General features: G+C 41.0%; 1 protein-coding gene across 2 annotated transcripts in view; it reads right to left on the bottom strand.

Annotated features, from left to right (window-relative positions):
• Positions 1-9,678: 9,678 nt before the first annotated feature.
• LOC111568693 (tensin-3) overlaps positions 9,679-25,657 on the bottom strand; it is a 36,197-nt gene continuing 20,218 nt past the window's right edge. The window contains exons 13-27 of one of the 2 annotated variants that reach the window (XM_023270460.3): positions 23,355-24,539; positions 19,499-19,656; positions 19,268-19,400; positions 19,077-19,160; positions 16,810-16,939; positions 16,078-16,613; positions 15,880-15,966; positions 15,654-15,785; positions 13,642-13,737; positions 12,589-12,666; positions 12,309-12,386; positions 11,912-12,080; positions 11,759-11,827; positions 11,501-11,530; positions 9,679-11,371 (exon numbers count right to left, since the gene is read on the bottom strand). In XM_023270460.3, coding sequence (XP_023126228.2) covers positions 11,227-11,371; positions 11,501-11,530; positions 11,759-11,827; positions 11,912-12,080; positions 12,309-12,386; positions 12,589-12,666; positions 13,642-13,737; positions 15,654-15,785; positions 15,880-15,966; positions 16,078-16,613; positions 16,810-16,939; positions 19,077-19,160; positions 19,268-19,400; positions 19,499-19,656; positions 23,355-24,539 — 3,110 coding nt within the window. In that variant the 3' untranslated portion in view covers positions 9,679-11,226. The remainder of the gene's footprint in view (positions 11,372-11,500; positions 11,531-11,758; positions 11,828-11,911; positions 12,081-12,308; positions 12,387-12,588; positions 12,667-13,641; positions 13,738-15,653; positions 15,786-15,879; positions 15,967-16,077; positions 16,614-16,809; positions 16,940-19,076; positions 19,161-19,267; positions 19,401-19,498; positions 19,657-23,354; positions 24,540-25,657) is intronic. The other variant, XM_035948293.2, reaches the window with a different exon arrangement.

The following is a 25,657-nucleotide window of genomic DNA, read 5'->3' as shown; positions in this document are numbered from 1 at the left end:
ATATATAGACCCCAATGACTGTAGTCACACCCCCGGATAGCTTGTGGTGAACTGATGAAGTGCCTCCACTGCGTTATTCCTTGAAAACATCAGGGCAGCATGCTGGGATTGGCACATGAGTAGGTCATTTACATTGTGTGGCTCTTTACATAAAATATGTTTAAGAAAAATGAATATGGCAGCATTTTTATTAGATTCTTTTGTTTCATCTTGGGTGATTCTAACCTACATTATCATAATATAATGAGGCTTCTAGACACATACGCAAGGAAACCATCCTGCAACCAATTAGAAAAATCCAGAGAAATTAATTTAATGTCTATCAGGTGTCAGTTTGGAGAATCGACACAGAAATTCAAGCATCTGCAATGCGCGTATCCATCCACAGGGGGCGCCAATAGTGTTCCAGTGTATCAGGCTTTACACATATGTCACCGAATCAATGTAAGATTGGAGCTGCACTAAAATCGAAAAAAGCTGTTTAGTATCTGACAGTGAAGAACACTGTGGTTGGAACACTTTGCTTGGTTGGTTTAGATGTTCAGAACTTTATGTGCAATGTGGCAGGAGGTTGTGTTTTCATGCATGTGTGCAAGACCTGCTCTGTGGCCCAAGAAGCTGCTGCACATGACCCGGCATGAACTGTATATGGCCAAAGTGCATAGATTATAACCAGTACATGCATAAGATGATTATTTCAAGCTTGCATAAAGTAGTCTACAACAGTGCAGCCCTTCAGTAGGTGACATATTGAAGATTAGACACTAAATCAGTGTTGGGATGACACCCAAGGAACTTTACTCAGGTGCTATTTGGTGATACATGTATGCTCACTTTAGATTTGACCTCAAAATTCGACTGCGTGGTAGAAATTTAAAGTGATAGCTGCTACTTATTTTGCAGAATAATGCCTTACATACAAAACAAATCATTATCTTTTTAAATATCGTGCAATTCCATGGATGAAACATCACCATGTGCTGCTTACATCGGCTGCACCTTGATCATATTTAATAATCAATTGTTGCTCAATCATCAGTTTATCAATACTACTAATATTATAATGCATATTCTAAAAGTTGTTTTTACTTATATATCTTGCCAATATATTTTACTACTCCAATTACCATACAAATAACAGTATTTTGTGTGATATTCTATTTTATTGTAGTATATCAATATATGCTAATGATGCAGGATTGAGTTTTGCATATAGAGCAAAGAAGCCAATGGAAAGCCAAAATATAATTTAGTCACATCAGCCGACACAGTCATTTTTGTTCATAATATGGAGATTTAATAAACATAACTCAACCTTGTGTCATGCAACAAATGCCACTCATGTACCTGCTCCTCACACACACAGTAAAACATTTGTCTCTGAACTTGTTTAGACGTGTGACATAGTTGGCCCTGTTTTGCTCATTTGTCAGTGCTACAAAGCAGACCTTAAAAATAAGGACACATACCACACACGTAAGTGCGAAAATTCCTGAGTAATTACATCTGAAGCATTTTTAGGTCCACTATTAATTGGTTACAGATGAGCGAGGGAATACACTGGCACAAAATGTCCAAAATTCCCCAACAGAATAACAGCAGCAGAGCTGAGGTGTACCGTTCCTTCTGTGCTTTTGAAATTTCTGGGAAGTCAATGTCAAATCTGTTGCCAGCAAGCCCTGGCATACAGCTGTCTGTTAACAGACAGGTCTACAGCAGAGCAGCGCTCAGTGGAATGCCAAACATTTGTTTCATATGCTGAAAAAAAAGCTTGCTGATTTTCCTCCCTTTCCTCCACTCATAGTTCTTTGGAAGGGGGTCTCTCAGCCACCTGTGCATATTCTGCATAGCAGAGGAGAGCAGGAGTAATGTACCGAAGGAATGTCGTCCCGCAGAGCAGCCACTCAATAAAGAGGGAGTGTGAAGAATGTGCATTTGCACACACAGGATATTACTGTACATGTGTTTAACATAACCTGCTGTCAAAGGATACACTGGCCAACCGCAACTGCTTGTCAAATCCTAATCTGGGGCAATTTTCCACTGTTTCAAGATGATTTGAGCAAATCAGACACACTCACTTGAAGCTCTGAGAGTGGCCTGCGTTGGCTCCTGCAGCTAGACTGTAGCCTGTTGCACTGGAGCCCCGAGCTAAATATAAACTTTAATGCCTGCTTCTGGAAGTCACACATATTCTCAGTTTCATTTTTAAATCTTATTAAAACCACGATTGTTTTCCTGCATAGTTGTGAGTAGTTATTTTTGTCATGCTGCTTTTAGTATTATGTCTATTCTTATTTTTCACATTGTAACGCAGCAAGGTCAACTCTTTAAGAGGAATGAAAGGTATTTGATCATGTCCTTCACAGTTTTTAAAAATGTTATTTTAAAAGCTCAACAGGAACATGTAATTTGCATGTGGTTTTGAGTTGGATAAGCCTATTTAACCAAATTTGTGGTGTTTCTTTAACAAATGAATGACCTATTTCATTTGAGCAAATGTGGGTCGGAGACAAAAGTATAGTTTGCATTATTAATATTTTATTAGCTCATTTAAATTAACTTGGATGTATTGTTTTCATGCATGTCAAATCTAATAAGTCGTCTGATAGCCTCCCCAGCACTGGCTCTGTTTTTGTTTGGGTGCAGTGCGGAGTTAGAGGGGATGGTGTTACTGTAGTGACGAGGAAAAGCACAAGAATCTGCAGCAAGTTCCAAAGCTCATAGATTGAAAAGCACATAGTTTAATCAGCTGGAGGTCTGCAGAACATGTCTGGGTTAACCAAGGAGAAGGGTGTACGTGTGTGTGCGTGCGTGCGTGTGTGTGTGTGTGTGTGTGTGTGTGTGTGTGTGTGTGTGTGCACACGCATGCCCCTCACTCTCAAACACCAGCCAACCCTTTCCCCATTCTTACTTGGAATTTGGGATGGCCGTGGGGGTCTGGTGTGTCTGCGCTTGTGGAGAGAGAGTGTGTGGGTGCACACTGTACAAAGGTGTGCTGGAGTACGAGAGGAATGAGGCTGCTGCAGATCACATGACAAGTCTGGTACGTTCGGTGTTATTCTTTTCCCCCAAAAGTCTCATGACCGTCTCTCATATAATTGCCCCTGTCTGAGAGGTTTTAGAGCACACTCTCATCATACATGACTTGGATGCAGAGGTCCCTATTGTGATTAATATGATAATCTTTTTCCTTTGATTCTGCTCTGACTGGCACCCATAGAGCTTCAACAAATATCTGATTATTAGACATGGTTGGAATGACGAACAAAATAAAGAGCTGAGAGACCAAAGGCCACCTTTCATCTAATTCCAGGGTTGGTTAATGATTTTTTTTTGGAGTGGTCTGTTTGTGGAGCTGTCATGGTCCCCATTTCTGGAGGCTTGGCCCCTGAGGCAGTCCAAAGCTGTAATTAGGCCTGAGCAGAGTGGAGGACGGAGAGTGAGGAACTCTCAGCACTCAGCCTGACGAATTGCAGAGTGCTCGGAAGTGGGCTGAAAGTGGCGCCGCTCACTTTGGGCCCTGAATGCCCCCCTCCCCAGACGGTAACACTTCCTTTGTCCCTGTCTCATCGACACATATCGGACATTTGGACACGTATTCATACATGTATGTACAGGGAATTTCCTCACGTGTAAAACACCGATTCCCATTTTTCTCACTACACTTATTTCACTTTGTCACTGAGTTCAACTATTAAAAAACATTGAAAGCATGCTTTGATGTACACACACTGTCATTAAAATGGTTTCAAACTGTGTACAAAGTACTTTTTCACTTATGCTTGACTTGCCTTTTTTTAAATGTGAGAAATGATTTAAATATGAACAAAAGAGACAACAATACATGTAATTTACTCTTGCTCAGTCACATATCATAATTTTTTTCTACTGACACCGACGCACCATTACTCACTTGTAAACAAAGAAAAAATTACAGTCAGTCGAGTAGGGAATATCTTTTACAGATGCAGGCCGTAAAATGCTACGTTTATTTTATAAGTGATGGTGGTCTGCGGTTTGTTGCTGAAAGAGCGGGGGGACAAGACTGAAAGTTATCACTGCTGGGTGTTGAGCAGTCAGCATTAAAGTTATAAATGTGTCTGACTGCTTCTAATGTAATGAGCACTTCTCTAGTCCAGTGATTCGCAACAAGGAGGGCTTGTACCCCCAAATTACTGCAGCAGATTTACAGGGGCTGCATGAAAAGATGGTAGAGTAGTTCTTAGAAAGTAAAGAAAATTCGGACTAAAGAAGAAACAAATCATGTTTTCACAGAAGGAAAATAAATATGCACATAATAGTAAGAGTCTATGTTTTGGATAAAAAAAATGGTTGCATCTCGACAGGGGTAGCCAACACGGTGCCCGCGGGCGCCTGGTTGCCTGCAGAGACCATGTGAGTTGCCCCCAACATGTTCTAAAAATAACACTAGTCACCATGAAATTCCTTATAAAAATTATAGTTGCTGTTCTTTTTAAATCGGAAATACTTACATTAATGCAGATTTTAAATTACAATATTTATTATAATTTTTTTTAAAAACAACAACGTCCTCGTTGTAAATGAACTTTGACCTTGTCCGAGTCAAAGTTCACTGCGCATGTCCAACCACCACGTCACTCTGCTGCGTCCGGACGCAGACGCTTCGGGAAGCTAGAAGTGGTTTTTACCCCCAAAACATGACAGAGAAGTGAAAGAGAAAACACTATTTTCACGATGACTGGGAGGAAGAGTTCTTTTTCACGACAGTGAAAGATAAATGTATGTGTCCTATTTGCGGGGCGTCTGTTGCGTCGGCAAAGCGGCACAATGTGGAGAGACGCTACTTTAGCCGCTACAAAGCTTCCATGCTAACTAGCCACCCGGTAGCGCACATAGACTGTATGCGCATTACGGACAGAGAAAGCCCGGGACTTAAAGGCAGCTTTGGCATCTACTGCTCGGCGAAAAGATTCTTCGTGGAGAAAAATGTACCATTAGAAAAGCTTGTTTTAGTCACGACGGACGGGGCTCCCTCCATGACGGGTCGCCATGCAGGCTTCATTGTACGATGCAGAGGTAATCCAGACTTCCCAGCATTCCTACATTACCACTGCATCGTTCACCAGCAGGACATATGTATGTACAAAAGTGGCCGGATTTGATCATGTGATGACTCGTGTCGTGAAGATCATAAATGGTTCCAAAGCCAGACAACCAGGACATTGAAGGTGCTGCTGGAGGAGCTGTGAGCTGAACATGGTGACCTGTTACTACACACAGAAACCCCATGGATCAGCAGTGGACCAGTTTTGCAGCGTTTGTTGTCACTGTTGGCCGAAATCAAAGAGTTGATGCGATCCAAAGGGGAAGACACCTTGCTGCTTGAGGACACTGAGTGGATTCTTGCCCTTGCATTTTTAATGGACATCACTGGGAAGCTGAACCATCTGAACTGTGAGCTGCAAGGTAAAGGTAAGACATGATAAGCTCTGCAATGCCAGGCTTCCCACTAACACACATTTACAAAGAAAGAGGTAACACATGTTGTCATTCAAAACACCGTGCCATTACACAAAAAATGTGAAAAATAATTTTTTGAAAACATGTAATGATTTGTTGTTATGATCTGTTAAAAATGTTGCGATGCTGGTGAAAAATGCTGGTGATTAGTACTAATGTGATAGGATTCATTTCAAAATGTGAAAGAGTTGATTTTTTTTTCTTACATAACTGATAATTTGTACAAACATGAGTTCATGAATTGTTCAAAAATGTTACAGAGGTAGTGGTTTGCACAAATGAAGCATGATTTGATGACAGTTAATGATTTCCTAAAAGTGTTTGAAGTGACAATTTGCACAGAAATGTAACTGGTGTGATTTTGAACAAAATGCTGCAAATATGCTGATTCATACAAAACTGCCAAGAAAGATATTTACCAAAGTTTCAGAGATGGGATACCTCTGACTTTTAAATATTCCATGCATATATATATATATATATATATATATATATATATATATATATATATATATATATATATATATATATATATATATATATATATATATGTGTGTGTGTGTGTGTGTTTCCTACCGTCATTGTTGTGGAAATTGTTGTTAATAATTATTGTAAGGAATAATTAGTATAAATGTGATCTGAAAGTCTTTTGACATATTATTGTCATATTATTATTATTTAAAGATGATGGCACAAGTTTGCTATTGAGGAAGTTTGTATCAAACAAGGTGCCCTTCATACTACTCAGTACCCTTGAAGTTGCTCTCAGGTTCAAAAAGGTTGGTGACTCCTGATCTAGATCCACATTTATATAGTAAATAGTGCAGTGTAAAGGTATTTACCCTTCATCCTACTGATTGGACCTGCAGATCCAGAGCTACACTCTTTTTGTCATATCATAGGTCCCTTATAGCATTATTCCACAGAGAAAGAAAGCATACCGTGACTTTCTACTCCCTTTCATTCAGAATTTTGGAAACTTTAGTTTCTGTATTGTATTGAGGTGCTTTTTTTCTTTTGTCAATGAATGAACTAAAAACTAACAAAATTTTAACAACTTTTTAAAAAATGACTCAATATCATTGTTTTCTGAGAACTTTTCTTTCAAAAATACCAGTGTGCTGGAATCTAATAGAATGAACTCTTAACTGAGTTCATGTCAGTCATTTGCAAGGAGAAAAACACAGTTGTCTGCATGTGCACTGTCAGCAACGCAAAATACACGCTATTCCTAAAATAAACATGACATTCAACGTCAGAAATGCGAGACATAACTTCACGATAAAATGCTGCAGTCCGAGCATGACCAGAACATGGTGTGGGGAGAAGCACAAATATAACCAGTTTTGAGGCTGCAGAGGGAGAAAGTGAAAAGGAGGGGTATGTAAGGAAAAAGATTTGAGGAGGTTTTCTCTGTTTTTCTCAGAGCTCCAAGATGGTTTGGCTGTGATGAATCTAGAGTATATCTCTATAATATAGTTTTGGACATCATCGGTGTTGTTTTTGTGGGCAAAAACGGAAAGCAGATCAAGACTGGCCCACATTTCCCATTGCTGCAGTTTTGAGACATATAAATAAAACACACTTTTTTTTCAAATCACAATAATTACATAACTAATATTGTTTTGAGAAGAAATTGGTTAATACTTTGCTATAATTTTTTGTCTCTTGCAGTAGTTTTGGGATCTTGGGATCCCTAGGGACCCCACTCGGTGTCCTTGTGTGTTAAATATGTTGGTAGGATGAGGGTTGAAATTGGTTTAAATAGGTGGTTTAGGGGTACTTGAGTACATCTGATAGAGCTGCGGTGGTATGTCAGGAACCACAGTCCACCCAAGTCAGTTTTCACGGCTTTGTGCAAACCATTTTGTAAACAGAAAGTCACGCCGCAAAGCGCTTGACCCCATTGCTCGCTTTGTCCATTTCAGAGACCTGCTGAGACCTCTTCAACAGCCACACTCAGAGACACCAGGCACCCGTAAGCTCTGCAAATTACTACCCTCCGGTTAATGGGTCACTTTTTAGTGCAGTCAGGAGAACACTCTTATTTACTCCTCTCTGGGTTTTGCAGTGCTGACACTAAGTTTTGATTCAAATAATCAAGTAAGGGTGTCGGACATGACGCTGACCTGACCTGAACTGAACTTCTACGTGGCTTGATATGAGCGGCTGCAGCTTGTCTCACAGCGTGTTTTCAGGTCCTGGTGTCTGAAAACCAAACAGGGGCCTCAAATTGTGCAGCCATATCCCAGAATGCACTTTCTATTTTTGGTCCCCAACTTTTGTTCTGCCTCAGAGGAAAGAGATGAGCCCTGCCCCTCTAATTAAGTGGCCATAAAAATGCTGCAGAGCTAGGGTGCTCGAGGAATGAGAATGAGCTCAGTTGGCCTGATAAACAGGGCCTTTTACCCCCTCATTATCTGCAAAACTAAACTTCAAGAGGCTGGTGTAAATCTGCAAAGTTTGTTGGATAGCTGGCATTTGTTTAGACTGATATATTTTATGTGACAGGTTTAATCAGTGTTTCTCAGGTCAGGAATGTCATCACCGTAGCAGTGATTACAGCTCCAAAGGGCTGGAAAGTGAATTCTGCTTGAATAAGCAGTTTGTGTCAGTTTTTAGGACCTCTTCTACACCACGGATCATTTTAGTAATAATAAATATTAACACATATAAATCAATCTCAATGGGGAATTATTGTAGTATCGAGTTCAGCACACATATCTTTTACATGCTCGCACACAGTCATTACCTGTGTGAAATATCGTCGCTCCTGACAGGTTCCTCTGTAGTCTAATAACGTTGCTTGCTTTTCTGGACTTTCCCCAGCTTCTTTTATTTCAAGGCCACTCCGCACTAAATAACAGAGGAAGACGGGCTCTGGGCTCTCTGCAGTCGCCACACCTGGGCCTTCGCTTCCTTCCTGCCCTCCCCGGGAATTCTTCACTTTCACCACCTGCAGAGGGACAGTAGTGAGGAGGAGGAGGGGGGAGGAAGGAGGGTCTACCCCCATTACACCTTTCCTCTCTTTGGCTAGCAATTTTATTCCCTTCTCGGTGCCATTAGAGCAACCTGTCCAGGCTTGTGTGGAGGTAAAATCCTCCTTTACTGCACCACACAAATGAGACAGTGGACACGTGTGTCAGGTATGTGCAGAAATACTGAGTCAGAATGGCACAGATGCACACTGCAGATACACGTGTGCTTCATTAAAGGATATGGTGATCCACATTAACGTGCAGCAATTAGCAGCCTTTTTAACCTTTAAGCTACTGCTAAAAAACATTTTGAACTTATTTTGAACAGGGAATTAAGCCACAACACAAAACCACTCAACTCCAGTGCAAGTTGGGAAGTTTTTTGTTACTAGTGTCCTCTGCTGGCTGCAAGCTGAACTGAAAATATTCATTTCTCTGCACAGTTACAGTAACGACATGGGTGTTGTGATCTTTCTATCTTTTGCATATCCTCCTTTGCTTTGTGTGACAGTTGCTGCTGCTAGACTATTTTTGCAGCAGACATTTTTTTTTGCTTGTCACAGCAGGAAAAGTGGTGAAAAATGTACAGTAAAGACCCAGAAGGCAGAAAACCTTGCTGTTGATGTGGCTGAGTCTTGGCACCAGTGATCAATGAACTTTATTCAGAATTCTAGGAGACCCATAAGTTTCCAAAGTTACTCGAAACGATCCCGAATTTGAACTGTGGCTGTAATCTTTCTGTTGAAATCAGAAACTGTACAAATCTCTTGGCTTTCAATACTTCAGGCCTATTACAAAGATGGAACAAACTAATACAGCTGTGTCAGGCAGAGAGTAATATGACAAATTTAATAAAACAAAAACTTACTGAAATTGAACAAAGGTAGAAAAGAGCAAGTGAAAAGAAAAGTTGGACATTTTGGGAAATAAGGCTTAATTTTTGCTTTTTTGTCAGTTCTCGTTAGATATCAACACTAACACTCTCAAATTAACGGACCAGCTAAGAACATGATGATAATGAATCTAACAAGGACTAAAAATCGATGACAGAGCTAACCTGGGTCTATGCTAGGGGGAAAAAAAATCCAACTGAAATCTCTAAAGTTTAAAAAAAACTGAACACATTGCATCTTCCATCCATACAGAAACCAACAAATAACCATTTTACGGAATTATGTGTCAGACTAACATTAAATAAATGTTTCATTTAGTTTATTTACAGAACACATCAAACAATGCAATATCAATACACACATAAACAGTTCAGATGGATTACACAGAGGCACAGTATTGGAAGAGATACACGAGATACATGTAATAAGTCATGAAAATGATAATATAACAAGTGTGTACATAATTAATACAGGAATACCAACAGCTTTGTTGTGGTTTTAAGTCCCTCTCTGGATAAAATGATTATCCAACACACACACTCACTCATATTCACACTCACACACACACAAATAGAGTTAAGTCTATGATCATCATCTCATATACAAACAAACAATCAGCTGGGTAATAAACAGCTTTATCTTTCTCCCAGAGGAAGTAGATTGTATACGTCATTGACAGATGACTAGCTGAGTGTGTCAGTTTTATTTGTGCAGTTCCAGCACTAAGCTCTTTCTTTCACCTTATTTTTCTTTCTCAATGAAAGCATTTGTTCTATTAATATAGCAGCCTGTGTGTGTTTTTACACATTTAATTGAAATGTAAAAAAAAAAAAAAAAATCGTACATACTGATTTATTATTGACACTAAAAGGCTGCGTCTGTTTTCTAGGCTGTGTCCCCTGAAAGAGGACGAAGTAAAGTAAAACAAAAATGGCTGCTGAGAGGAACGAGCCACTTGTTCTTCTACCTACACAAAGTACTGATGTGTTTTAACCAGTTCATATCAAGTCAATATATATATATATATATTAGGGTTTAATTAAAATATTTTTCTGTGATTTCTCTCATTTCAACTCAAGCACACACACATATGTTCATTAAAACGTTGCTGACAGCTTTCAAAGTGGTCAAATACATCTTAAGACGATTTAAGAGGTTCAAAGAAGCCACATACACGCTACACATGTACAGAGAAGCCTTGGTTTAAAAAAATAAAAGCATTTACATTGCATAGATTAAAATAACACATATCTTGTATGCGATGTAGCCATTCCCAAAGTCCAAATTATACATATGCGCTGCACTGCTTTAGCATGACATCAATTCCACATGGAAACACTGCATGCTGTGCAGACGCAGCAGAGAGGTGCTTCTACAACTTGACTTTGTTAATAGCTTAAAAGAAGTTTGTTTTGGTAAAATATTAGATTTTAAAAAATTACATGCAACAATGTAGGGTTTTCTTGATTTGTCCATAAAATGCTATGCATGAAGAAGAAAAGCAGCCTTAGTATTATGTACTCAAAGTATGGTGATAATGAATATATGTAGCTGTTTAAGATGGTACAGTTGTAAACCAGTAGAAACCACATTTTGTATGAGTTTGTTGTCTTACTTGGCTAATTTACAGTACTTACAGTGGAGAGCAATATAACAAGCTAGAAAGGAACTGATATTTTAAGAGATGTCACTGAATGTCCCGGTAATGTTGATTATAATGCATGTGTGTGTAACATCCAGTTAATATCCAGGTCATCGCCACCTTCGGTCCTTATATTCAGTCCTTTGCTCAGTCTTTCATTCGTCGTTTCTACTCTTGGAAAACCTCTGTTCGGGTGACCAGCTCTGTCCTACTTACTCTTGTGCGAGCCGATCATCACCTTGGAAACAAAGTTGACAATAGCACTTGCTGGCTGCTCAGGGTCGTGCTCCGCAAACAGGTGGCATATGTTGTCCATGGAAGTGCCAGTTTTCCTCGCCACAAAGCCGAAGATTCTGCAAAAGTGGTGCACAGTAGTTAATAGCAGCACTGTCATGTGTCCCAGACTGATGGTGCCTTTAAAAATAGTGGCTGTAATGATGTTCTGGTTGTAGCTATGCACAAAATGACAATCATTTACTTACTTTGCTGGTGGGCAGCCATCTTTTTTCCATCTGTGAGCAGTGAGAAGAGAATAATCTTATCTTCCTCTGACATATTTACAATCAGCAGTGATAATTTGCATGGAGGCGTTTGTATTTCTTTATGTTGTTGTGATTTTTCAAGATATTTTCTGATTCACCACGACGGATTGGAATAATAACAGGCTTCTCTAACAATAACTAGTGTCTAGCAAACCATAAATGGCATGTGTGTTTGAACATTAAATGAACAACACTCACTTTCTATCTTGGGGATCCAGAGCACAGAATATTACTGTATTGACATTGTAATGCCTCCTGAAAAAGAGCCTAAAAACAGACAAGGTTGTGGTTAAAAAATAAAAAGCAGCTCTTTGCATGTATGAATAATGTAAAAGTGTGTGTAAGACTCACTTCCTCTGGTTGTCAGTGAGGGTGATTCCCTGAGAAGAAACTTTGAAGTGGACCACAGTGGAGGTTGGTGGAGGGTTGGCATTCAGAGTCATACTGGTGGCTTTCTGCACCGCCTGGACGCCTGTTAGGGACTCCATCTCCACGGAGCCCAGGTACCATACGTTACAGGCTGCAGCAACAAAACACACTCATCACACTTGGATTTGCAGAGTGCAAACAGCTGCAAAGAAGGTGGATTCAGTGGCACAGTGCATAATAACAGACCCAGGAGTATGGCTCATTTCCAAAACCGTTGCAGATTCACACACTTGGATTTGTGTCAGTGTTTATGTACAGTCCCGTCATCTGTTTTGTCAAAATGTCTATTCATAGTAAGTGACATAAGCTGACTGATTACCTGCACCCTGTTTTAGCAGCTCAGCAGCAGAGTTAGTGACTGATTGTGAGGTATTCTCCACAACATCTTCAAGGGGATCTATGATGAAGGAAAACATCAGTGAGATTACTGAGCAGAAACCACAACAGCTACGTCAAGAGATAAAATGACTAAATTGCCAGACTGATAAACACGTAGGCTGGCTTATATGGGTAACTGCAAAACTTAAATGATGGTTATTTTGTTCTCTGGCCATAATCTCCTTCAAGAAATCAAATGTGATGTGTGTGTGAAGATTTACCTCTATCGGGTATAATGAGTTTACAAGGCAGAGCCAAGGGAGTGATTGAATGCTGGCAGACCAACGCAGTTAAGCTTCCTGTAAAACAGTTAGACGTGAAATCAAAATTAGAGCCAGATTTAATGCTCTATTGCAACATCAGCTTCTGTTTCCATTATCTTGCATCATTACCTTAAACAATAGTTTTTCTTTGAAAGAAAAAGAAAAGAAAAACACAGAAGAAATAATTCACGTATGTACACTAATGTTAAAAAATTTGGAGTCACTTAGAAATGTCTTCATTTTTGAAAGAAAAGCATTTTTTTCCCAATGAAGATAACATTAAATTAAAAAGAAATATAATCTAGACATTGATAATGTGGTAAATGACTATTCTAGCTGGAAATTGTTGATTTTTAATGGATTATTTGCATAGGGGTACAGAGGAACATTTCCAGCAACCATCACTCCTGTGTTCTAATGCTACATTGTTAGCTAATAGTGTTGAAAGGCTAATTGATGATTAGAAAACCTTTGTGCAATTAAGTTAGCACATGAATAAAAGTGTGAGTTATCATGGAAATTGCCAGGGTGACCCCAAACTTTTGAACGGTAGTGTAATTCATTGAGAAAAAAAAGACCATAGAAAACAATGACATAAAATAACATCCTTATTTAAGCCAAAAAAGATAAATAGAACTGCCAATTTCTTAATTTCATAGATCATCCATGTACCTTGACGTTAGTTTGGACAAATGAAAGTTGATAGATGGTAATAATTTATCTAATGCACATGCAATTATAAAGCAGGGGCAGGAAAATACAGCAGAATTCAGATAAAAAGCAAAGATTAAAACTGTAAAACAATGCTGTACGAATAAAATGCAACATGGGCTTGTCTGTCCCTGCATGGTGAGGATAGTGGCCCACAGCAAGCCATTAATACAATACGTTACACGCCAGTAGAGGGCAGTATTGTTCAGAAATTCTTGATATGTGCTGTAGTGCATTCAAACACCCAGATGGTGTCACTGTTGTTAGTCAAAGACAAGTGTTAACAAAGCAGGAACTTACCAAAATAAGGCTCATTGGGGCAACCCTTCAGCCGCACTCCTCTCTGCGTGCACTCGATCAGGAAGTGACGCACTAATTCATTGGATAGATCTCCTCCTGTTAGAAAAAAGGAAAGCAGCAGCAGATACAAGAAAAGATATACAGAGGTAAATAATCACCAGCAATAGTTTGTGGACTGTCCTCAATTTGACACACTAGATTTACGCAGTGCCGCACGTAAATTCTCACCCCTAAAAAAATCACCACACTAATTTCCGCCAAAGGTTAAATGGATAATGATTCAACAGAAGCAACTCCGGGGGGGTGCAGGAGGAGTCTAAGTGAGGAATGTCTTGACACAAAGACTTGGAGAAAGGACCGCTCCTTAACGTGGGTTGGGTTTCACACTTATAAGGAGTCACAATGCCCCGAGCTCAGAGTGTGGAGACTGGACTGTGTCATGATGTCACCACAGGTGCTGTTGGACTGCAGAGGGGTGAAGGCGAACAAAAGGACAGGTGTGAGCGGGGGACGCAATGAAAGGACTCAGCACAGCAGTGGGTCAGTGCAAGATGTGCATGAGGACACCCTTTGCGTCCTTGTGGCTTGTTTTTGCTGGAACATACACCTCAAAAATAATGACTGGTTTCTGATACACATTATGTGGGATCTAATGTCATTTAGCCCTTTCTCGCGTAAGAAAACATCGTGTGTGAATCTCTATCATCATTCAATCAGCCTTTGTATTCATGCTGAAACATGGCCAGAGAATGTTTGGCCAGATTCCCCCACAGACTTTGTTTTCATTCCAAAAAAACTCCCTCCCTCTATTTTCTAAATATGCTAAACCAACATACTACACAGTAAATAACCAAACAAATACCCTGTTTTGACCCCAGTCCTGCGATTTAATTTCTCTAGTAGACAGAGTTATGTGGGGCAGGGAGCTTCCAGGAAGAAGGCCCTGGGATCAGAGCAGGCTTATGGACCCAGCACACCTTTTGTTAGGGGGTGAAACATTAGCTGCACATCTAAGACTATCAGGCAATAGAGGTCTGTCTAGCTTCATCTCGATGATGCCCAGGAGAGAAACACAGAATGAAGAGAGTTCACACACAAACAGAAAGAGGGGCTCTCAGGTTCCAAACATGTAGGCGAGTACAGTGGGCTGTAACTGAAGATGGCTTTGTGTGACTGTTATGCTTGATTCCCAGGATGTCCGTACTACTGGACCAGTCTCTGATAGCCTAGCTTAGCATTAAGACTGGAAGCAGAAGTAGAATAGCCTTGCTCTGTCTAAGCACATGAGAGTGGTATCAGTCTTCTCATTAAAAACCCTGATTCTTTCCTCAGCTAATGTTAATTCAAAGAAGATTGCAAACAATAGCATTTTGGTCTTACACCAAATTGTGTCTCATTTTAAATTTTAAATTACACTAACAAAGTGTAATAATGTTACATGTAGATCCAACATCCTGTTTGGTCTTGTCTTTAGTATAAATTCATTTTCTGGTGTTTTCTAAAAAAGATCCTTTGACTTGATTTATGCAAACTATCATTTTCCTTGTCTTGATGAGCAACCTTGTCTATATTTGAGTTATTTTTAACTAAATACAAGAAACGTCTATCTGTACACTTCTTTTACATGTGTAAGACAATAGGCATAACTAGTCTCCTCTGTTTTACAACATTCCACAAATTTTCAGTGGGGTTAAGGTCTTCTGATCAAGCTAGCCATGCATGACTGGGTCTTGTTCTGGAGGTCCTTCATCCACCTTTGATTGAAGCATGGTGGTGGAACCATCATGATTTGGGGATGGCTCTTAGACAGGCAGTTGGACTGCCTGAGCTATTTTAAGACATCTTATTCAGTTAAATTCACTTATTCTACTAGCAGTTATTGTTTTAATCATGAGCTTATATCTAGAAAGTATGGGCTGAAATTTTATAGGGTGTTTTTGCATTGTGTAGGATGAACCAACTGCTAATTACAAAAAACTCTCTGGTCTTTATGTTCACCACATCGAGGTTACCTTTTTTGCTCTGTTGGACAACCGAAGGAGGGGGTGTAGCCACCTTCATAGCCAGACCGTAGGCCCCTCTGAAGGAGTGGCTGTCTCTCACAATGAAGCAGCCAGGCTCCTTGTCCTTCAAGACCGAAATAGCTGAAGGAATAGAAACATAGTTATTGTGAGGTTGACTGTGAAAAAGTTTTGCTTCTTCATGACTCGAAAATTAAAATGGCCACCAACCACCTACCTTGATCCCTTGAGATATCTGGCTTGTACCAGAACTTTGATGTGTCCTGCACAAATTTTACAGTAACCTGCTTGCTGGCTAGCACATCTGGAAAAAACAAGAATCAGCCAAATCCTCCACAGCAGTATTTATCTGTGTATGATAATCAAGCCATGTAACATTCATGGGGGCATTACCTTTTTTAGCACGTTAGCTTACCTGGCAGAGGTGAGGCTGTGCCTGGTGTCTGAACCGACAAGTCAGGCAAGACGTTGGGGAAAGGAATGCTCAGGGAGCTTCCACTGTGGGGACTTGAAAACCCACTGAGGGCTGGAGAGGCTGTTCCCAGCGAATGCTCCCCATCTGACGCCCTCTTCTTCTCAGGCAGAAGTGGGGGCTGGATCTGGGGTGTCTGTGACTGACTCTGCCCGTCCATGGAGGTTAAAAGATCCCTGTCGATGCCCATGTTGGGACAGTCTGTGCCATAGCCGAGGCCCGAGTCATCCTGCTCATCAAAGCTTTGAGCGGGGCTGCGGTTGAGAGTGTAGCAAGCCATGCGGCTTCGCTGGCTGCTCCGAGGAGAGCTGTGAGCATTAGGGGCAGGGTGGATGTGGGGGTGGTGCAGGGGAGGAGAGTGGTGGCCATAGTCCAGTGACATTGCGTGGTGAGGAGGCTGCCTGGCAGAGGGGTAGCTGCTCAAAGAGGAGTGGCGGCCTAGGACGGGATGCTCGGGCCAGGAATGACTCACGGATGAGCTGGGGTGATGAGAAAAGATAAAATTAACTAAAATTTTATATTGTTGGTATTCATATTGAAACTGAAGACTTGCAGTTAGTATGGAAGGCTTGCTAGTATGGTAGGTCCCATAGAAAATCAATACTAAGTTATTTCCTTCTGGTGGTAAAAGATGGCTAATGTTGCTTGAAGTTTTTCTATAAGTCGGATCCCTACCCGTCTGTCTGCTGAATGGTCCCAACAATAGATGCAGAATGTGTCGAACTTAGCGTCCTGTGGCAGTTCACTGAGGAATCTGGCAAACTCTCCACTCCAACATGACTGATCTCTGAATATCCCCGGGGTTCTGTGAAAAAGCCAAGAAGAAAAAAAAAATGTAGAATGCTTTAGGATGCTTTAAAAACGCATTCACAGTTTGGATTTATGTTTTTTGTTTAAGGTTAAAATGAAAATGGAGATACGCTAATTCTAACCCAAGTAAGGAGAATTATGGATAGAAAAGCAGCAGAAAACAAACCTATGAAGTCAACATAAGCCAAAATAAACTTGTTCCAACAAGCAGCACTGTATAATATGGAGAATAAATGGCCAGAGAGAATGCAAAAAAAAAGTCCCGTGGGAAAAGCTCTGGGTTCGTTCCAGTAACAATCAATCAACATTGGAGTTGAAATGCAATGAAAGCTGTTTGCGTGGCTTTGAGCCGGGCTATTCAATCTATATAAAACCAATCGCTGATAACCCCTGCCACAACCCACACAGTCAGTCAACAAATCAAACTTGACTGCAGCTAGAAATTAAAAGCCTTCTGCCATATAAACCTATCAGTCTTAGTTTGAAGTTACCGACATCAACAAATCTAAAAGCTCATCTTCCAACTCAGTCTTTACAGCCGAGTTTTTACTTTTATAGGAACCAGAGGTGCAATGCTTAAGGAGCTGCTGGGTTCTTCATGTCCCTGTTTCCCCTGTGTGTACACAGAGAGACTTTCATGGGGGAAGAAAAGTTTTTTGTGCCATGCCTCCTGACCCACAGTAACCATGGAGACGTGGCACCACTGAATGCAGGGATTCTTGCCTGGGTGTCTGAGGTAGTAAGAGGCACAGCAGGGGCACATATCTGCTCCCAGGCCTTAAAACTTTTAGACATACTGTAGATCTCTATGAAAACACGTCAATAAGAGGTCAACATGGAAGTAAATGAAAGAAATGGCCTGGTGCACAGTGGATGGGACAGACTTGAAACTAGTTTTATGTTTTTTTTGAGTCGGTTCTGCAAAACATCACAAAAACAACATGACCTTTGGAAAGATGGTGCTCCAATGTGCTATAAATGCACAACTCTTCTCATAAAGACCATAGAAAAAACACCCATACAAAAACGAACAAAATAGCTCAGTTTTAATCCAAAGAACAACACAGATATGCCTAAAAAAAAGTTTACACTGCAGACCATAACCACGCAGACATACTTCAAAACCTAAACATGCAGTACTGTGAATGGTTAGGAATCCCCCTAGTTTTGCATATATGAGACGTCTTTGTTTTAAACCCGTGTCTCAAATCTGCAAAAATTCCACAAACAACAATATACCCATTATTAGGTAAAGCAAAGGGGGACCCAAAATAGCTGTGTTGTAATGACACAGTGGATCCAAACAAGCAGACACAGGGCAGACATGAAAGGAGACTCTTGCAATTACCTCCCACTCAATGCGTGTCTTCTTGTCACTATGTTTTATTGTTATAGGGAAAAACACAAGTAAGTTATTAGAAGAACGCAGGAAATGAAAAAAAACGTTTTTTTCTTCAACTAATTTACTGTAGTAAAGTGCATGAAATTTATAGAATTAGAAATAGGTCAGATAATCTGTATTCTTTGGTCACAGCTGAATAGCACTCCTGTATTTTAAACATACACTACCGTTTAAAACTTTGGGGTCACTTAGAAATGTCCTTATTTATGACAGAAAAGCAGTTATTTTCAAAGAAGATAACAATAAATTAATCAGAAATACAGTCTAGACATTGCTAATGTGGTAAATGACTATTCTAGCTAGAAACGACTGATTTTTAATGGAATATCTACATAGGAGTACAGAGGAACATTTCCAGCAACCATCACTACTGTGTTCTAATGCTACATTGTGTTAGCTAATGGTGTTGAAAGGCTAATTAATGAGTAGAAAACCCTTGTGCAATTATGTTAGCAAATGAATAAAAGTGTGAGTTTTCATGGAAAATAGTTTCATAGTCTGGGTGACCCCAAACTTTTGAACGGTGGTGTATATTGTCAAATTATAGAGAGAATTGCAACATAATGGTATAGAATACCACTGTTTTCATGTCTAGCCTTAAAATATGCTGCTCACAATGAAACGTCCTTTTCTTCTTTCAAATTAAAGAATTTTCAGTGTAGTCTTATGTAATGTTTTGCTTACTCATAAGAATAAGCTCCGTTTGCACTTTCAAGAGATCTGAACCTACCATGGTCTGCTCTGTAGCTTCCAAAGGACTGTACGCTGGGAGATAAAGTTTGCCTCAGGTGAGTAAATTCTGCCATAGTTTTCACTGAAAACACAAAGCACACATGGATGAGGCTTTTAATTAAACAAAAACAAAGATAGTGACAAATGTGAGAAAAAAGAAACCTGGGTACGGTGAGAGAGGAAACATACCATACGGTGTTGGTGGAGAGATGGGGAAGGCAGGAGTAGGTGGAGTCATGTCACTCCCAGCCTCGACTCCGCTGTCCATGTCTGGGCCCTGCGCTCTGTAATCTGCACTCTCACTCCTGTACAAGATGGAATGCTGCCACAAGCAACACACACAGAACAGAATGATACACTGTATGGGGAAATGTCATGTATTTACAAGATTTTCACAGTGAGCACACATGCTGCATTTACCTGGGACTGTGGGATGCAGGGGGAATATATCCCCTGGCCCCTGTACTCCTCCGTCTCACCCCACCCTGAGTTACAGAAGCCTGGGTGATCAGTCACATCTCTTCTTTGGCAACTTAGATTCCTGGTGACAGCCGCTCGGACCTCACCCGACTGGACAGCTGGACACACACAGGTAGACAGCAGCAGGAACGTCGTTAAATGTTAACAGGCTTACAGGCATCACTGATTTCAAGGAAGTACAGAAAATAGCAGGAACCTTTTGGGAAAGTATTCAGCAAAATGTTTTTTTTTCCAACATCATATAACCTGAAGGTAGTCAAGGTGTCACTGAAATGTCTGTGTACTCAAAAGGCATGAACGACTCAGCTTGAGCAATATGGTTTAGACAAATATGACAGCATTAATTCACTGTAAATTGTGATTATAGTGTATTACAATGACAAATTCATTCAGTATCAAAGCAATTAAATGAGCTCCACTGTACTCTTCATACTTTATCATATGCATTTCTGCACATATAGATATGTCAATCCATCACGCCTCATCTGTGCATGTAAAAGAAATACATCATTTGTTATATCTTAATTTATAGCCGTCTTGTGTTGCTTCTCCCATGCCTCATTTGTATCAAGCTGCTGTTACATGTAAATTTCCCCGGTGAGGGATCTTATCTCATCATATCTTAATAACTTAGTGACTTGACACATTCGTGTCATCATAACGCGATTCAGCTGAATTCATTTACAAGAAAAAGTTGGTGACACTTTAATTGGGTCAGTTGCTGAGGGTGTGCTTCCAGTAATGTTTGGAGAAGACAGCTGAGGAATGCCAGGGGTCTGGTTGGTGGGTGAGAGGGTGAGGAGTGAGTGTGTGTGGTGTTGTGTGGGGGGGAGTTCAATGTTGTGACGACTCTGAGGAGTGCTGCCACTCAGCACCACGGTGTTAATTTGAGCCCTCCCAGTGAGCTTCGACCTCTCAGCCCTGAAGAATGCTAATGGTGCAGAAGTGCTAATGCCTAGGATCATTACTCACTTTGTCTGGGCCGAGCATTAATGACACAGGCTGTGTTCTAGGCATTATTTCTCCATGAGTGCTTTTCGGTGATGCAAGTTGTTCCTCTTTTGTCATATACATACCATTGCAAATGCGTTGATTGAGAAAATGTGCGTATTTGGTCTGTCGTGTAAGAAATTAGCATGGATTGCACAACACAGACAGACATTCTCTCCAGCCCATCTCTGTAACCTAATATGGATTCAACAAAAGGGATAGGAAATATAATATGCACAGTATTGTGCAATTTGGTTAAACATCTTCCACTGAGGTAGTGATATCTTTATATAATAATAATAATATAATAGTAGTTTCTCATATTTCTTTTAAATGTAATATATTGCAATATACTGTACATCTATATACACACTATATTTATATATACACTTCCATTCCAAAGTCTGGGGTCACCCAGACAATTTTATGTTTTCCATGAAAACTCACACTTTTATTCATGTGCTAACATAATTGCACAAAGGTTTCCTAATCATCAGTTAGCCTTTCAACACCATTAGCTAACACAATGTAGCATTAGAACACAGGAGTGATGGTTGCTGGTGATGTTCCTCTGTACCTCTATGTAGATATTCCATTAAAAAATCAGCCGTTTCCAGCTAGAATAGTCTTTTACCACAGTAACAATGTCTAGGCTGGATTTTTTTATTAACTGAATGTTATCTTCATTGAAAAAAACTGATTTTCTTTCAAAAATAAGGATATTTCTAAGTGACCCCAAACTTTTGAATGGCAGTGTATATTGTGAAAGATGATTTCATGCTGTCAACCAACTATATTAAAGAGGAATCTTAGTCTGGAACAGACCTTTTCTTATCAACATAAGTAAACCAGAGTAGTTCATAAATGGAATAATTCTGATCATATCAAAAGAAACAAAACCTGCAAATGCAAACATACTGCATTCCTGTTTGCAAATGAAACAATACAAATACTATTTCCTGCTGAAAATCATTACAGTACTAAAAATTTTGTGTTGGGTCACATTTATCCTTCAGGCTTTTCTTTTGCTTCTAGTGGAGATCATATTTGTATGCCATCCCCTTCTGAAAACATAAATGCATCCTTCCTATGTTCTTCACCTCTTTAATGAAGCTATGTGTGAGCAGTCAGTGTTAGAGCGAAAAGCAACATGCAATAACACGACGAGCACAAGCAGCAAAAGGACGATGAGTCTAGCGACATGCATACTGGACACAACGGAAAGAACCAAGAAGTACAGCTAGAGCTTGGATTTCTCTAAACAGTCATGACGAATAACTCCTAACTTCAAATAATCTAACCAGCCGTCTTTTATCATGAACAACTTTTGCTCCAACTTTATGTTATAACACAGCTGGGCAGACTCTGAGCCTGTCAACACTGAAAATTACAAAAACCTACATTAAAAGGGAACAATCCATTTCTGCCTACAGATTATCTGCAAATTAGCAAAGTTATTGCTTTTGGCGTTTTGTTTCTTGGAATGGTGCTTCCGTGTAGTGGATATGCGCAGGCAGGTAAGCCTTTGGAGTCGAATGGAAAACACGTAGCCTGCGGGCTTACTTGTTCCTCTTCTGGAAATTCCTCAGGCCTCCCTATCTTGTGGCCCGCCTCCCCCCCAGCAACCACATGTGTGATTCATGCGTCCAGACAGACTTCTGAATTCTCTCTGCTTCACGGAGTTTTACCGCAATTGCACCTAGTATGAATATTCTTGAGTAAACACGTAGTTGTATCCTTGTAAGGTTGTGAGCCAAATCTGATAAAGAAATGCTGCAGTCTTTGCAGCACGGTGAAAAGACAGTGATAAACATTACTTGATCAAAAATCAGAATGTTGCGTGATGTTTTCCTGATCATGTTTATCACCGTTCGTGGGCCGCAGAGGAAACAAAAACAGATGGCATTCTATCATCTGATAATATCTACTGAATTTTACAGCTTGTGGGTGGAAGCAGACGCAGTTATGGAAACGCGTACTGTGAATTCTTTTGTACAGTTTCTATCCGAATATGATCCTGGGATCGGTTTGAACATGAACGAAGAGGAAATAACTCGGTGGTTATCTATTACGTTGCATAACCTCTGCACAAGAAGCCTAACAACAACAGTAAAAGAAGATATTTCAGTAACACGGACATGTAGCTGTAAAGAAATGAGTCTGGGCAGATGGAGTGTGATGCTACACAGTGACATGAGAGAAAAGTAGGAACAGCATCTATTTGAGTCGATCAATATTAGAAGAAATAAATGGTATGTATGTTGTATGTAGTGCTTCTATACACAGCAATAAGGTGTCAGGAAAACTATTTTAAACCCTCTGGTCTTGTGAGTATTTGCATTTTAATATACAGTGAAAAATTTAGAGACAGCAATGCTCAGAAAGCTTTATGACAGCTGCTCTCCCTCTTCTTCATGCACCATACTGATCCTGTACTCAGATAGCTATACCGACAAGTCTGGACGGCGCTCTTTCCTCAGAAACATACTGCAAACATCTGAAAACCTGGCAACAACCCTGCTATTTCTGCCACTAAAACACGCCAGGTGGGAGAGGTGCTGTGTGAAGTTAACTCTGTAGTGGAGGGTCAGAAAATCTCACACTGCTGGAGTGGATCTATTCAAGTTCAAATATTCCTAACATGATGATTAAAGCTGTTTTACAACTTAGTTTTTTTGCGGTGTTTACTTATCATATCTAGGTAAACAGTTCCTCTGGTTTTATTAAAGCTGTCACACATTATTTCCACAACCAAACATCCAGACCACACTGCATCATCATCACCACCACATTCAGACTATCTTACCTGTCTGCTGCGTGTTTTTCAGGGTTGCTGCGTTATTATTGTTGAATCTGAGATCGATGCCGTTTGAGCATTTGCCGACTGAGCCGTTGACATGTGTGCTGCCGTTCCTCTTGATGGAGCTGCTGTGGTTGGACACCGGCACGAATGTGGGATCCAGGTCCATGATCAGCTGATTGAGCTGATCAATGGAATTATCAATGTCCATTGTTAGAGATTTGAACTCCTCATCCCGTTTGTTGTTGTTGTTGTTGTTTATTGTTGCCTGTTCCTCATGGGGTGCTGTCGTGTCCCTGGGAGGGGCCTGTGGTTCCGTAGGAAGGCCTGCTTTGGGTAAACTACTCCCCTGCTTGTTGCCAGGATATCTCTCTGTATCATTTCCATCCTCTGGCATATAGATAAACTGTTGTGCAGCAACCATCTGCTGCTGGCGAACCCAGGACTGAGTGGAGTAACTTCCCTGTCTGTAGACATGCTGCTTGGGCATCGGAGTACCGCTGGGATTAGAGGAGGCCACAGAGTTGCTCCTGGAGTTCAGACAGCTCCTTCTAGCCTCAGCGTAGGATCTCTCATACTCCTCCATAGGAGGAGGTGCAGCATGGTGCAACAGGTGGTTCTGGCTTTGGCTCTGCTGCTCCTCTGCTCCAGGACTCCCGAAGCCATCAGACAGCAGCGAGTTCTGACTGCTCTTGTGGCACGAAGACGACAAGGTCCCTAAGCTGTCCACACTGTGCAGATCATGACCTGTAATGACCTCATCATCGAGGATGTCTGTTTCCCTCTCTCGGGGTTGAGGGTCTCCATTGATGTGCACTTGTGCTGGGACTATCTGCTGGATGCCCACTCTAGGGCCTTGATCATCCATCTCCTCCAGTGAGGGATCCTCAAGGCCAAAACCACTGAGGAGGCGCTTCAGCTGGACTTTTTCCTTCTGGCTGGGTCCCTGGTTCCCCTTGACGGTGGTAGCAGTGGTGGCGGCGGCGGTGGTGGTCACAGGTGTGGGTCTGTCCGCCCACAGAGAAGTGCTGGAGAGACCTGAGTCGCTGCTGACAGAGAGGGCGTGGTCGCTATGGTCAGGGCTAGAGGTGGCGGAGGTGGTGCGGGCCCCTCGGCCCAGTGTGGCCTCTCCTCCGTTGGGGCTCCTCTTGTTAGCTGCTTTGTCCTGGGTTAGGCCTTGAGAGCGTGGCGCTGCAAAATAGAAGAGATGCAGCGCTTCATACAGTCAGCAGGTATGGACACACACAGAGACACACAGACAGCACAGACTCTCACAGACGGACACAAACGGCACAAAACCACAAACAAAACAAGACTCTGTTAACATGCACGGTCACGCCATTCCACAAACTTTCTGAATCTGTGATTGACAAAACTCACATATAATCACGCCTCACCTGATAAAGACAACATTCCAGACTATACAGACCACAAATATCTAAGGCATTGAGACAGTAACAGAGAAAATCTTGTGTCATTTTGCTGAATTAAGACAAGTCACCTAATTAGAAGTGTCAGAAAAAAATGCAATACTAAGCAGAACCAACCAAATCCTTCTTTTTCGTGTTGTAATTCAAGCTTATTTCAAAGATTTTCGATTCATCCTCTCCCATCAGGCCACCAGGTGAACTGTCAAAGCATTTGTTTAGTAGCAGCAGCGGTGTAGCATGAGCAACAGGCAAAGGTGTCCTTCATGCACAGGTTATATAAGAGATGTTAAGGTTTCTGAACGCTGCTCCGAGAGTCAGACGGCTGTGGATCTCGTCTGACCCTTGCATTCCTCACCCCACTGTGATTAAGCCACCATACTCCCTCTCGCTTGCCCCTTGACCCCCAGCATATGTCCAAACAATCTCCTTAAGCCTCAGAAGTAAGAAGAAAAATCGCAAAGGTCACTCATTTTGTAATAGGAGTCAAATCACGACAACAGTTTAAAAACAAAAATCAAGTTCAGCCTCACTAGGCCTCTGCTAAATGAGGGCTTGGAGATGGATTCCAAGTGCGGGTGAACAGAGCTTCTGCCAAGTAAGTAAAACTGCTGTTTCACTGTCACTCTCCCTCTGCTTCAACAAAAGAAAGCTGGAACATGACTCCTACGCTTCTCCCTCAACCTACCGCCTTAAGTACTTGCCTTCCAGTCAAACCATGACCAGAGGATCTGAATACCAGACACGCATGATAAAAGCTCCCCCTCCTCCTCCTCCTCTCAGAAAGCTGCTGTATGTATGACTTGAGCCCCCCTGAACTCACGCAAACTCACTGCTGGAACCTGCAGCTTCAGCTCAGGGCTCCATGCAGGTCAGTTCCAC

Source organism: Amphiprion ocellaris, chromosome 10 (genome assembly GCF_022539595.1).
Source record: "Amphiprion ocellaris isolate individual 3 ecotype Okinawa chromosome 10, ASM2253959v1, whole genome shotgun sequence".
Taxonomy (NCBI): Eukaryota; Metazoa; Chordata; class Actinopteri; family Pomacentridae; genus Amphiprion; species Amphiprion ocellaris.
This window is presented reverse-complemented; position numbering and strand designations above follow the sequence as displayed.